Source organism: Nanorana parkeri, unplaced genomic scaffold (genome assembly GCF_000935625.1).
Source record: "Nanorana parkeri isolate BGI_ZX_2015 unplaced genomic scaffold, ASM93562v1 scaffold920, whole genome shotgun sequence".
NCBI classification, from domain to species: Eukaryota; Metazoa; Chordata; class Amphibia; order Anura; family Dicroglossidae; genus Nanorana; species Nanorana parkeri.
This window is the reverse complement of record NW_017307188.1, coordinates 560,902-576,083: the sequence shown is the minus strand read 5'-3', so window position 1 is coordinate 576,083 and position 15,182 is coordinate 560,902. Positions and strand designations below refer to the sequence as shown.

At 45.6% G+C, this 15,182-nt stretch overlaps 1 protein-coding gene across 2 annotated transcripts in view; it reads right to left on the bottom strand.

Moving 5' to 3' along the window:
• The window catches only part of STX10 (syntaxin 10), a 15,474-nt gene extending 5,115 nt beyond the window's left edge, over positions 1–10,359 (bottom strand). The window contains exons 1-7 of one of the 2 annotated variants that reach the window (XM_018566129.1): positions 9,928–10,359; positions 7,050–7,219; positions 6,716–6,810; positions 3,352–3,417; positions 3,162–3,269; positions 792–898; positions 607–701 (exon numbers count right to left, since the gene is read on the bottom strand). In XM_018566129.1, coding sequence (XP_018421631.1) covers positions 607–701; positions 792–898; positions 3,162–3,269; positions 3,352–3,417; positions 6,716–6,810; positions 7,050–7,219; positions 9,928–9,962 — 676 coding nt within the window. In that variant the 5' untranslated portion in view covers positions 9,963–10,359. Of the gene's footprint in view, positions 1–606; positions 702–791; positions 899–3,161; positions 3,270–3,351; positions 3,418–6,715; positions 6,812–7,049; positions 7,220–9,927 lie in introns of both variants that reach the window. The other variant, XM_018566130.1, reaches the window with a different exon arrangement.
• Positions 10,360–15,182: the final 4,823 nt, after the last annotated feature.

The following is a 15,182-nucleotide window of genomic DNA, read 5'->3' as shown; positions in this document are numbered from 1 at the left end:
CCGTCCATTCACTAGAGACCGGTGACATCACTGAGATCCTTCATATTCATGAGAACACAGCCCGTCCATTCACTAGAGATCAGTGACATCACTGAGATCCTTCATATTCATGAGAACGCATCCGTCCATTCACTAGAGACCGGTGACATCACTGAGATCCTTCATATTCATGAGAACACAGCCCGTCCATTCACCAGAGACCAGTGACATCACTGAGATCCTTCATATTCATGAGAACGCATCCGTCCATACAATCAGGCAGGTCTTTGCACTACATAGTAGTTGGTATATATAAAAATGGTACAATCAGTGTGTATGATAAGCTTTACCTACCATGGAAATCTGAAGGAGCTCAGAGACTGTACAAACAGAGTATATAGCGTATGACCAACTTTAGGTTAGACATTGCCCATGAATATAATATGGCAGGTGGCTAGCCATTGAAAATGAAGGGTCATCATTGTTGTGCCAGACCTTAGTGCGGCACTAGATATAAATAGCTATGAAGACTTCACCCCCATCCATTGGAGGCATTATAATATGCACACTGTCATCTTAGACATCTAATGTGAAGGAGGCCTTCCTGTGCTACAAAACAAAGCTTACCGCTGGTCATGTGGGATACTTTGGCCAATCTCTTCAGCACAGAGTCCATGCGATTTTGTGTGTTGTCCATCTCATGGGAAAAATCATCAAGCATTCTGAGGGAAAGTTTACAGAAATATAATTTATAGATATAAACTTTAAGATGGAAGACAATTTAATTCATAATGGGGGATGGCGTGACTCACACGGCCTGTTCATCCAGCTCATCTCCAATACGTCCTGACATGTTCTTCAACACTCGAATACTGCCCGATACCAGCTCCAGGTCTGCATCCTGCTCATCTAGGATCAGCTGAAGAGACAAAATGGCTTCTCTTAGGTTCCCTTAAAACTACATTGTGGAATTTGTTTTTTTTTAACCAGAAATTCTAGACAGCCCTCTTATGTAGAGAACCCCGAGGAGTATGCAGCTCAGGAGTCATTCTACAAGGGGTTTGGGAAACCGCACCCATTTCCAATAGCAGCGGACTTCTGGACATGGTCCACGTCACGTTCTCCTATGCACATATCCAACCAGCATGGCTCGAAATGCTGCCAACACATAAACCAGCTAATTCCTTATAGTATATGTAAACCCCAACAATGAACTTCTCTTGTCCCCATTTGTCTCTTGCCCTAGGTATGCAATATAGGGCAAGAGTGTGCCCTTCCCCAACACTGTCAAATTGATCTTCGGTCCTCAGGCCTGTCTCCCACCAGCTCCACCACCGATAATACTTCCGACAGTCCTCTTGGAGCCATTGGGTGGCTACTGATGATTAACTCCTGCGCGCATGCACATGCAATACATCCTACACAGAACCCAGCCCATTTACACTAGGAGATGCCATGAATGGGCACAGCATACTTGCATATTTGGGCACACTTACCTTAAAAACTGTGCCCTTTTCCAACGCTGTCAAATCGCTCTTCAGAGCGGTCCCCCATCGCTATCTCTACAGATGACATTTCTGGAAATCATCTTCGGCCATTGGATGGCCACTAATGATGTACCTCCTGCGTGTGCGCGCAGGAGTAACATCCTACTGGATACTCAGCCCATTCACACCATCTTAAGAATGCCATGAATGGGCATATGCCCTGTACAGAGTGCACAAAATAGGATTTTTGTACTCACCGTAAAATCCTTTTCTCTCCGTTCATTGAAGGACACAGGGCAACAGATCGTAGATCCTGTATGGTAGGGTATATCGCCACCTGCAGGAGCAGTACACTAGGCACACAACAAAAGACAAGACAGCCTAGGGACGGCCCCTGCTGGTGGCCCAACCCCCTACTTGCTGACAAGTCTCCAGTTAGGAGTGTACACCCATAAAAAGAGGGCCGGGACCTGTGTCCTTCAATGAATGGAGAGAAAAGGATTTTACGGTGAGTACAAACATCCTATTTTCTCTCCCGTTCATTGAAGGACACAGGGCAACAGATCATAGATCCTTTATGGTAGGGACGTCACCAAGCAGTAACCCCTGAGGGATGGGCAAACAACAACATCCACCTGGACGCAAATCGCTCTGGGTTTGCTGTAACTGTTGCGTAGAAAGGCTTGCGAGTCGTTTGTCTACTACCAAGCTGTCCCTGAAAAGCTAATGCTTGAAAATGTAGTAATGGTGAATGAATTCCTATTTAAGAGAATGGTAGTCTAACTTTATCACACAGAAAAAACAACTGGTGGAATTGCTGCTTTTTCCAGCAACAGTTATTGTAAAATATGACATTTAATGCATGGTTTTTGTCAGACATATTTTCTGACAAAAACGTTCTGCAGCTAAGCTAAGATTGCCCGAGTAGTTCTTAAACTCATGCTAAAGTTTAAAAATGCTGAGGGAGAGAGGACATTTTTTTTCGGCAGAAGAGACTTTGCAAGTTTCTTCTGCCAAAAATCATGGCCTCCTTTCGCTTTAAATATCCAAGTGAAAGTGTTATACCGCTTCGTTAAGTGCAAAAGTATACCTCTTTATCCTGCCAGAAAACCTCACAGGTTGGATACGAAGGATGCCGACAGTATAAATATCACTGTACCCAATGGCACCTGTCATTACAACCAAAAGCCCATATATCCCATCGCACTCCTGACCGGAGAATGCCCAATGTATCAGGGCGGGTGCAGCAGCAACAACGGATGGCTCCGTCAAAACGTACAAAAAAATAATAAAGTCACCGGCACTCCAAATGATCAAGTCAATAAGTTTATTGACCCAAGTAATAACACCTCCAGCAATGTTTCGGGACCATGCAGCCCCTTCACAGAGAGTGTTTGCCTGAGGAAGGAACCGCATGGTCCCGAAATGTTGCTAGAGGTGTTATCACTTGGGTCAATAAACTTATTGACTTGATCATTTGGAGTGCCGGTGACTTTATTATTTTTTTGTCATTACAACCAAGCTAGGCTCAGGCATTTGGGGAGAACAGGCAGAAAAACAAAGCCAGGAAACATAACTGCCTGGAAGCTGCTTCATAGCAAGCGTGTGCTTTTTCCACCCGGGGAGGTAGATGTGATCTTTATGCCGTCACACAAATACAAAAGTCAAATCTTCAAGTCTTAGTGCAATGCTCACTTGTTGTTGTGCTTGCTGGTCCTCTATGTAACGAGAGTCGCCTGAAAGAATCTCCTCATCGAGACGGGAAAAGTGATCCCAACCCATAGGCTGAGAGACACCCAGCGCCTAGGACAAAGAGAGTGGAATGATTCACAGGTCAGACATGAGGATGACGATGACAAATGGAAACAAGAGAAGGAAATGTCACTACCTCTCGGTTCTTTCTCTCTGCAAAGGCCTGAGCTCGCGGGCTGGAGATGTGATCCCTCATTTCCTTAAAAAGAGAGAAGAGCAACAGATGTTATGACACGAGGATCAGCAAATCCTGTCATTTATATTAACACGGGGAGATAGCAGCTGCCACCAGCAAAGGAAGGCAATAAAGACATTGTTGGATGTTCTAACCCTTCTTTCCCTACACTACAAGGTGTATAAAATGTGTTTTTGTGTGTGTCAGTGTCCCTGTTGAAGATTGTTCCCATAATTTCCTGTCCTGAGAGAACATGACATCACTTACTGTCCCTGAAGGATTTCTCATTTCCTGTCCTAAGAGGAAGCAAACTTCCTTCCTGTCCCCTAGACATTTCCCATCACTTCCTGTCCTGAGAGGAAGCAACTTGACTTACTCTTCCTAAGATATTTTGTGTCACTTCCTGGGCTGAGAGGAAGTGACCACACTTACCATTGCCTAGAAATTACCCATCACAAAATGTCCTGAGAGAATATGACCTCACTTACTGTCCCTGACTTATTTCCCATCATTTCCTGTCCTAAGAGAAAGCAACCCTTATTCCTGTTCCCGAGACATTTCCCATCACTTCCTGTCCTGAGAGGAAGCAATTTTACTTACTGTCTCTAGGAGATTTTCTGTTACTTCCTGTCCTGAGAGGAAGTGACCACACTTACCATTGCCTATAAATTTCACATCACTTTCTGTTCTGAGAGGAAGCAACCTCACTAAGTGTCCCTAAGAAATGTCCTACCACTTCCTGTCCTGAGAGGAAGCAACCTCACTAACTGTCCAAGCGATTTCCCAATTTTGCTTCTGCTCAGGACAGGAAGTAATGGAAAGTCTCACTTTTAGTAACATTTCCAATGCTTGTGACATGATGAATACTCCGTGCAAGTAGAGCTCCATGTGTTTACACAGCAGCTCCTGAAAATATTACCACAAACTTTCCACCGAGAGCTCCAAACTTTTAAGAACGAACAGAAAGTAGCTTGAAAAGTCAAATCACTTCTTAGCGTCCAATATTAACACTATATGGCCAGAATTTGTAGACATCCCTGAAAATTCTCGAGTTGAGGCGATTCCAGTGAAGAGTTACATTAAAGAAGTACTCCAGGATTTTCTCCAGGATCGGCTGAGTATATCTTCATTATTCTGTTCCTTAGACCAAAACGAGCCGTTAACCCTTGCAGTGTGTTAGTAGCCCCACTGCAAGGGTTAACTTTTCAAAATCCCAGAGGTCTTCTTTACTGCTATAACATACAAAGACATTTTAGACAATTGTCTGCCTTCCAACAATTTGGTGAAGGACCTTTTCTGTTACACCATGGTTGTGTTCCTGTGCACAAAGCCAGCTCCATAAAGACCTAGTTTGATGAGCTTGGCATAGTGCAACCCAGAACTGATTATAATCCAATTGAACCCCATTGGGATGAATTTGAATGCCGATTACGAGCTAGATCTTCTAATCCAACATCATTACTGGGCCTCATATATGCTCGTTTAGCTTTATGGGCACAAATTTCTACAGACACACCAAAATTCTGTGAAAACCTTTCCAGAAGAGGGAAGGCTGTTACAGCAAATGCAACCACTGTTCTAATGGGGTCAACCTCCATAATAATGTCCGTGGTTTTAGAATGGCATGTCCAACAAACTCATATAGGTGTGATGGTAGGGTGTCCACAAACATTTGGCCGTATAGTGTATGTATCCAACAAACAAGGAGTTCCTAGCTCCTTGTTCCTGTTATACAAGCCATCATGGGAGAGTTGGGAGGACAAAGGATTCTCCAAAAAGGGCTCACTGCAGATAATACAGTAGGAGGAGTGGGTACCCTTCCTTGGCAAACTGGTAGGAGGTCAGAAGCCTGAAAAGCAGCTTATGCCACCAGAAGCTCTAAAGCTCACCACACACATTACAATCGTACATACCAATAAGTATGTCGTACAGGGGCCTGCCTAATTGGATATAAATTGATTGAATAGCTTAGGTAGGTCTTCATGTTACATAGTTTTGGTAGTTCTAAAAGGTAATTGTATCCTGTACGGTGACCCTCATAAACCAGTAAAAGATTTAAGGTGGCATGATCCTTTTAAAGGACTTCTGCTCTCTTGAATTGCTGGTCAACCCAAAGACCTCACTGTAGCTGAGCCTCTCCAAGTGACTTCACATTTGCTAGATTTTGATGGATAAAAGATCACATTAGGATCTTCCAACAATAAATCAGTATTACTGGTTCCCAATGACTTCATCAGGGATTAGAACATCTCACATTGTAGGACATAGGTGGACTGCAGAGAACAATACTAAATTCCTCGTAGCTCCATTCATCTTATATCACCTTATTGTACTAAATGAAAAACAGTTCTGTCACAGAAGTAAAGCAGCCACGTTGCTTTGTGTTCACATTTCTGCATATCGGAGAGGTCTAGAGGTGAATTAACAAATAAAGAATTGTGTCAAAAACAGTTAGGGGTACAGGAGACACAAGAGAAACTAAGATCGGCCTTAGTAACCAGTCACTCTTCTTTGGTCATTCGTTGTACTGAACGAGAAGACATCCCGGCCTCCACTGTTGCCAAAAGTCATTGTGTTTCCTGTAGAAGGTGGAACCAATCATCTCTCAGGTTGCTGTCCTGGAAGATGATTGGGGAAATACAGGTGGCCCTCGGTTTACAACAGTTCCATTTGGAAATAGCACCCTTTTCTGGAAGTATTGTAAATTGAAACCAAATATATAATGTATGTCAATGGGAAGTGAGCAAGTTAGGTTCCAAGCCTCTCTCATTGACATAAGTAACATTTTATTTACAGCTCCTTGTGAAAGCTCATGCAGCAGCTTTATATAGAATGTACCTGTTTTTTATTACTTATGTCAATTTTGAGAAAGGTCTGCAACATAACTCCCTCGCTTCCCATTGACTTACATTGTATACTGGGTTTCGATTTACAACCATTCCCTCAGGAACCTAACCCCAGCGTAAATTGAGGGCTACCGGTATATACAACGTGACATGGAGGGTAAAATAATTAGATCAATTTCCATTGTATGCAGTCACTGCTACCTAAGGAGCCAAGTTGTCCAAGCTCCTGACAAGCAAGGGGAGGCAGGTATGAGTGGAAGTTATGAGACGTGGCACATTTATGGTCCCCAATCATGACCATGTAAGGGAAAAAAAAGAAAAAGTTGAGTTATAGTATGAAAACCTATTTGTCATCCGAAAAATAACTATTAGAGGTTCAAGAGGAATTAGAGAAATCTCTGGGATATCATGAATCTTTAGCAGAATAGCAAATTAAAAAGAATGAAATACACAAGAGTGGACCTTATTGGTATTACCTTAAGAGAACTTCTCGTCTGCTCCACAAAGTTCTTTCTTTCACACAGCTCAGCTCCCGTAATCTTGAACTTTTTTGGGTTGGCTTCAACGATGCCCATGACAGGAGTTAAGGAAGAGCAGAGAGGATTCTTAGAAATGGGTATATAACTGGTATACCATGTTACACCACAGAATGATATCTAGTCTTGTATAGAAGTGTGCGTACCCCAGATATTTCCTTTCATTCTACTTTGCCCAACAAAAATGACGGCTGTAATCTGGTTACTAAGGGAAATGCAATTTTAATACACAAAGCCCAACATGGCTACAATTTTGTTATCCACTTTAGGATACTGATGGTCTCTTCTAAATCTTCCAGGTCCCATTCTATGCTCCTCAGGGAATTTCTGAGCTCATTGGTCGTCCAATCAAACTCTTCAGCGCTGGACACATTACTTTCCTGGAGGAGCTCACACCAGCGTTGGTAGAGACCCCGGCTGGTATTTAGTGACTTCTGTACCTCCCTGTGAAGGACAAACATGGCAATGAAATTTAAAATGGAAAAAGGTTTGTCAAAAGAAATACATTAAAGAGAACAGTAAAAAGAGAAACTGTCAGGTGAGGTGGAATGCTATATCGAGATACTACCATATCTATGATCCTCTGCTACCTCCCCACTGCAACCTACTCCAAGTAAGCTCCATTGTTCAAGTTTACCCAAGTGGATGACATCACTGCCTTCCATGTGACAGTGCTTTGACTTGGAAAATGGCCTCTCAGGCCAGAGCACTGTCACATGCTCTCCCATACCCAAGGGCCCTGGCTCCAGTAGGACAACAGAGTAAGGTTTCTGACAGAAATGCATGGTGAAGAATGGATGACTATACATGGCTGGGGTTATGGGCCATCAGCAGACACGGTCACTTTGCCCTGAATAAGCATCGTTACAGTGTCTACTTAAACTTCCTCTATTGGGGACCCGAGGAAAAACTCTGCAGAGCCATAGCAGCCAATATCTGTAATGGTGGTAAGGGGATTTCAAGCAAAGGGCCACATTTCCACACTAGAAGCTGCTCCTCAGCAGTTCTTAGATTTTAACCTCGTGTGGGCAGGGTCCTCCTCACCTACTGTTTCTGTATGTCAGTGATGCTTGTCAGTGTTTCTTACTTGTCTAAACGATTGTACAGCGCTGCGGAATATGTTGGCGCTATATAAAGAAATAATTGTGATGCCAGACTACAGCTGGCCCTACATGTCAGGGCACACCGCCATTGCAATTATAGAGATTTATGGTATGGAGCAGAATGTAACCTTCTCCCATGAATCAGGGCTTTTGAAGGAAATTGCCAGGGCCGAATATGGTCACATGAGTGAGGGAGTGACATCATCAACCCTGGGTGGGCTACAACATCATCCAACATGGACTTTACACAGTATTTTCTGGAGGTTGCAACACAGGAAGGCTTAATGGGGGAGTGCAGAGAGGGTGAGTATATGCGAGTAGGGGGGTGAGCTTTAAAGAGAATCTGCCATTTCAAAGTACAGTGGTACCTCAGTTCACAAACTTCATTTGTTCCACGATTCTGGCCGCGAACAGGATTGGTCGCCAACCGAATCAAACTGTGATCAGAGGAACTCGAATAGAGGAAGCCACGACCATGTGTCAGAGCAGGGAAGATGGCTGCGGTTGTGTTTGTCACCCGATGCGGAGTTCGCAAACAGAAGCAGAATTTTGCCAAACTTCCTGTTCGCGAACCGAATTGTTCACGAACAGAAGCGTTCGTGAACCGAGGTACCAGTGTACATCTGTCAGCCTTCACATGTGTGTAGTCATTCTCTACTGCAGACAGAAACCCCAAATCACAGCCTGCAGTCATTTGCAAATTTCCAGGCAGTGTTGACGTCTAGCTCTGCCTATCAAATGATGGCTCCTTCTGGGTGACGGAAGGATTGGGGCCACCAGTCAACACTCCCAGGAAATTTCCAGATACGCAGACTACAGAAGCCCAGGATTCGATGCTGCAGAAGAGATCAGCTACAGCAAAGTGGAGACAACCCAGGGCTGTAGCCTGGCCATGGTCATTTAACCACTTAAGTCCCAAGTGTGGTTTAAAAATGGCACTGGGAAGCTGGCTATTTCTCCCAATGTCATTTTAAAACAGCGCCCAGGCTTGGTGGCTTCTGGCTAGCTTTAGAACTAGAACTGCTGGCTGTCAGGGTCCAGGACAAAAAACAGAAGGTGCAATAATCAGCTCCTGGGCTGCTGATCCTGCCGCTTCATAACAGTGTTCTATAGCAAGCAATGTATACAATTCTTCCAGGCAACAACCCCAAATGTGTCATGAATCAACCCCAAAAAGTATCAGTGAAATCACTGGTCTCTGGTGAATGGACGGGCTGTGTTCTCATGAATATGAAGGGTCTCAGTGATGTCACTGGTCTCTAGTGAATGGACGGGCTGTGTTCTCATGAATATGAAGGATCTCAGTGATGTCACTGGTCTCTAGTGAATGGACGGGCTGTGTTCTCATGAATATGAAGGGTCTCAGTGATGTCACTGGTCTCTGGTGAATGGATGGGCTGTGTTCTCATGAATGTGAATTATCTCAGTGATGTCACTGGTCTCTGGTGAATGGACAGGCTGTGTTCTCATGAATATGAAGGATCTCAGTGATGTCACTGGTCTCTAGTGAATGGACGGGCTGTGTTCTCATGAATATGAAGGAGCTCAGTGATGTCACTGGTCTCTAGTGAATGGACGGGCTGTGTTCTCATGAATATGAAGGATCTCAGTGATGCCACTGGTCTCTAGTGAATGGACGGGCTGTGTTCTCATGAATATGAAGGAGCTCCGTGATGTCACTGGTCTCTAGTGAATGGACGGGCTGTGTTCTCATGAATATGAAGGAGCTCCGTGATGTCACTGGTCTCTAGTGAATGGATGGGCTGTGTTCTCATGAATATGAAGGATCTCAGTGATGCCACTGGTCTCTAGTGAATGGATGGGCTGTGTTCTCATGAATATGAAGGATCTCGGTGATGTCACTGGTCTCTAGTGAATGGATGGGCTGTGTTCTCATGAATATGAAGGATCTCAGTGATGCCACTGGTCTCTAGTGAATGGACAGCCTGTGTTCTCATGAATATAAAGGATCTCGGTGATGTCACTGGTCTCCTGTGAATGGACGGGCTGTGTTCTCATGAATATTTAGTGTTACACATGTGTACTTACCCTCTTACCACGGAGAATGGATCGTCCACAGACATCCTGAGCGAACTTCTCTCTTCTATCACCCTTCAGTTACACTATTCAGTCTCCAATATTGGGTATACACTTTACATAGCTATGCACTTCCCATGTTTCTCTAAATCTGCATGTTCTAGGCAAACAATGGCAGTAAATACAATGATTATGGCCCCTTTGTGTACAAACAAGGCACAGTGTGAAGAAGCAAAATTACAGCTAATGATTTGGCACACATATAAAAGCAATTTCTATCCCTCGGCCTTGTGTATTGATGTCACCAATCTATGGACGTGTTCATCATCTGGCCCAACTGTCAGCACAGGCACTGCAGTGCACACTATATTCTATGTAGACTGCTCGCTACGATCTGCATGCAGCAACCTGTCTACAACCGGTCTAATACCGCTACATCTTCTCTCCGCCGCCTGCCCGCAATATAATTACCCCACATAGGCCACTACGCTGACACTTCGCCCACTAAACTTCTAACGCCCCTCTCCCACTTGTCAACTCTTCCTCTTTACACGTGTTTCCGGTTCTGCCGCGTAGCACCATGGGATTTGTAGTTATCCTGAGGGATTCGCCTTCCAATCCTCAGCCCCGCCTCTTGCCTTCAACTTGCGGCTTTCCCTGACTCCGGCTCCGCCCCCCCTTCTCTCCGCCGCTGGCTCCGCCTTACAACTGGTTAGCGGAAAAGCCTTCACAGCGGAAACGAAAGCCCGCCCACCCAGCCACAGTGGCCCCGCCTCCAAAGCGGTCCAGGTTGGTTCCCGATGCCTCTCTCTGCAGATTAGAATCTTTCTGTCGGGACACCTGGCCCCGCCCACCCTGCGTTCTGGCGGGACCAGCGCAGTGTGGCGCAGTTAGAATTGGCGGAGCGTGAGGTAAAAATCAGCGGAACCTTAATGGCGGTGCGGAGCGGATGCTTCTGCGCAGGAAGAGGTCTTTAATGGAGTGAAACATGCAGCAGTCATTGAATACACCTGTTAATAGTCAGAGACACTATGTAATGGACACATTGCTGAGGTAAATTACTGAAGTTACCTTCACAGTGAACCTGTTATATCTCTGTATGAGAGCAGTATGGTAGATGGGCCCCTAACACCCAGCTGTGGTATATATGCAATGATGGGTTGTCGGGGGCACGCTCAATTGGCACCGCCAGAATGGTGACTGTCCCCAACAGCACATGGGCAACTGCGGCAATCACTATAAATGAATAAACAGGAGCCCCTCCTCCCATTCACTGGTGTCATGGCCTTCCTCAAGGTGTAGGGAAGGGTTAAGGCCCTGTACACAATGGTGCGAGATCCGCAGACGAATGATCCTATATGTTGCTATGGGGACCGTTCATGTGACTGTGCACGCTATCCGAACTGCTCCCTGCGCTATTTGTGCCGCGCTGATCAGTTCAGTTTCCATACAATTTTCAATGGAACTGTGCTGATCAGTGCAGTTTTGGGCATTTTTTTTTATTGCAATTCGGCGCTGAAACACAATTAAAAACTCCCAAAACCTCCCTTTTAAAATCACCGCTGATCTGCAACTGCCCTGGTGTGAATGCGCTCTTAAGCTGAAGTGCAATGTATGCATATAATACCCCCATCAACCTGCAGTTAAAATGCCACCATTGATACCCAATGACATCACCCCGGGGTCTGCCTGCTGCTCTTTTGCAGTTTGGTGGCTGGCGGGTCTCTGTTAAGGCCGTGACACACTGCACGCGAAGCAGCGCGGAGCTCAGCAATTTTCTGCTCGCACCTCAGCTTGCAAGAGCTCGCGGAGCTGAGCGTGCCGAGATGAACAATTTCCACTTCAGCCAATCGGCTCGCGCGTATAAACCAGCGCGTCGCGATGCGACAGCTGGCAGGTTGTTACGGACGAGCCGATTGGCTGAAGGTGCTGTCAATCATCTGACTGCACTCAGCTCACACACTGCACGCAAAGCTCCGTGCCGGATAGCTTTGCTTCGCTCTGCACGGCTTCGCGTGCAGTGTGTCACGGCCTTTAGGGCTTGTTCACACCAAGTGCGGAGCAGAGCAGGTGCAGACCGGATCAAAACTGTGTCCAATGTATTCCTATGGTATTTTGAGCTCCAGTTCACATCGCAGCGTGCAGATCCAGAGCAGGTGAAAAAATTGCGGCAAGCCCTATTTTACCTGCTCTGGAACGCATCAAAAACGCATGCAAGTGCCTGAAAGCCCATGTTAAACTTAAAAAAAAAAAATGTGTTTTGTAACCAAAAACGGCCCGGAACGCATCAAAAACGCGGCACAACCCACTGCACTGCGTGTGCAGAAACCTGACCGGATCTGCTCTGCATTTGGTGTGAACAAGGCCTAATGGTCACCCAGCCTAGGATCTGCTTCCTAGAACCTGTGCGTTACATGAACGATTTCATCCCTCCAGATGTGCATTTTCCGTCCTGCTGGCCAGTGCCAGCTGCTGACTTTTGCTGTGCACTCTGATGATCAGCCGCTTGATTTGTATTTCAGCAGGCATTGGTCTAAATTCGAACCGCGTAAGGCTAGCTTAACAGCATTGAAAACAAAGGGTCAGCATGACGGCCAGACATCTATTATTCCCAGATGGACATGTTAGCAATGGGACCTTCCATGTTTCTCCCACCACAGGTTTACCTTCACAAAAGTTTAGTGTCACTTTAAGCATCTCTCTATTTGGTACATTTGGCTTGTTAAATATACCCTTGAAAGGATTTTGGGTATATCGAGGGATGCAGCGATACTCGTACTCACCCAAATGCTCCGATACTTACCTCCGATACCGAAACTTCTGGTCAGAGGAAGATTTCCTCTGACCGGAAGTGGCACGAGGGAGCATGGAGCCGGCTTCCCGGCCAATCAGGAAGCTGGGTGGCAGGTAATGACCCGCCTCCTAGCTTCCTGTTTGGCCGGGAAACCGGCTCCATGCGATGATGACATCAAGATATGTTGTCCGCACACCATTCTGCTTCGGAATGTCTTCTTTATTCGTATTCCTTTAGCATGACATGTGAATGCAAAGTTTCGGAGCCTCACAGGACACCTTCATCAGGCAAAGTGTCAATAATTGAAAGTGCTGATAACGCGTCTCCCGGCTTCCTGATTGGCCGGGAAGCTGGCTCTATGCTGATCGGCTGGGAAGCTGGCTACCTGGCCAATCAGCATGGAGCTGGCCAAACAGCATGGAGCCGGCTTCCCCGGCAATCAAGAAGCCCGGTGGTAGGTGATGACATGCCACCCGGCTTCCTGATTGCCCGGGAAGCCAGCTCCATGCTAGCGGATGTATCGGTAATCAGTATCGGCGAGTACCGAAAGATGAATATCGGTGCTTGTTATATCTTTTTGACAGAGCCTCTTTAAATCTTGTAAAAACCTCCTGCGTGCACTTGGATAGCCTTCCTGATCCCTGGAAGACCACATCTTTAGAAATCCACTGGCTCCAACGGAGGTTTACCATACCCCAAACCATGTGGCAGGCCAATGCAGTCACCCCTCGGCGGGGGGTGGGGGGGGTGGATGGCATCATTGACACATGGTGGGGCATGGCACGCTAGAAAGTCATTTTATTATGCAACTTTCGCACATATACAAGCTTCATCTTACATTTGTTTAACTTTGTGGAATGCAGAGATTTGTAGCCTCTAGGGCAATGGTTGTCCACTTACTCAGTATTCGGGGCCCCAATTGTAGCCCCTGAAATCACCAGAGGGCTGCTCGTATTATTCAGAATGTATCATTTTACAGAAAAATGCCAAAAGCTGTGAACATACTACTGCAGAAAGCTGGTGACATGCTACGGGAGATGATCGGACTTCCACCTTTGTAAGTGATTAGCACGTATTGTGGTAATGTAGTGGTGCAGTGATGATGTATATAGGTGCACATTTTCACATTGCTGGCTTCTTTCATTTTTTTTACGAATCTTTTAGTGGGCCTGGGTCCCACAAATTCAACATTCCCTCCACAGGAAACTCTGACACGGGGTCGGATTGTCTAGCACGGGCTGCTGACCCCCCTCCCTGTGAAAAAGTGTAACAAGATCACTTCACACCAGCTCTGCCTCTCCAGGTCTCTCTGCGCTGCCCAGAGGGTGTTGCCATATCAATGAATTTGGGGGGGGGGGATGGTAGAGAGCTCAGTTCCCACAGGGAAGCATTGTGGGAAATGTAGATTTCCATGCCCTTCTTTGTAGTTCTTACAGTGCAGAGCAGCCTGTCATTTACAAGGACTGGCTGCAGAGCACAGAGGAGGCCATTTAAAAAGGGAGCCATGAGGAAATGAAGAGGACAGCTAACAAACAAAGTACGTTTATGTGCTCATATATGGCAACTGCAGCTGCCTGCCACATGTTTACTCGGTGTACATTGCTGGCATATGTTATTCATGTACACTCGGTGTACATTGCTGGCATATGTTATTCATGTACACTTGGTGTACATTGCTGGCATATGTTATTCATGTACACTCGGTGTACATTGCTGGCATATGTTATTCATGTACACTCGGTGTACATTGCTGGCATATGTTATTCATGTACACTCGGTGTACATTGCTGGCATATGTTTTTTTTAATAATACCTCCAGAAAGGTGGACATGGGCTTCAAGTCAATTGAAGTGGTTGGAGATTGGAGACATTGTACAGGAGAGTCGTGAACTGCAGACTTGTCACATGAGACTGCCTGAGGTAACAGTCATTACTGTCCCTTTACATTCATTAGTGCGTCATATGGCCCTCTAAAACACTGATGCCCCTTTGATAGATCTCATCCGATCATTTGATTCGATTCTCATTCCATTAGACAGCACAGAAAAAGTAAGATCATATGAATGAAATAAACCAAACCTAGCAAAAGCTAGTATAATGAATATTTGTTCCTTCACTGGCACTAAGTAAGCAGCTGGGCAGGGAGATCCTACCCTACTGGCTGTTGGGATCACACAATAACATCCAAAGGGCCACAGGTTGGGCTCTACAGACAACGCAGATTAGCCACTACAATGATTCTTCCGAACAACTATTGAGAAGAAAAATCAGCCACACCTAAATGCATCGCACAAATGAGTCATATGAGTCACAGACTCCAGACTCTCATTATTAGGATGCTTTTGCATTCTCATCAAATTGTATGAGGAGAAAACCAGTTCTAGTGTGAGAAAACGGCCATTGCTCTTCTCAGTCAGCTGAGAGGGAAGTTCTAGAAGGAGAGGGCCTGGAGGGGTGTACTGCCTCAGTTTTT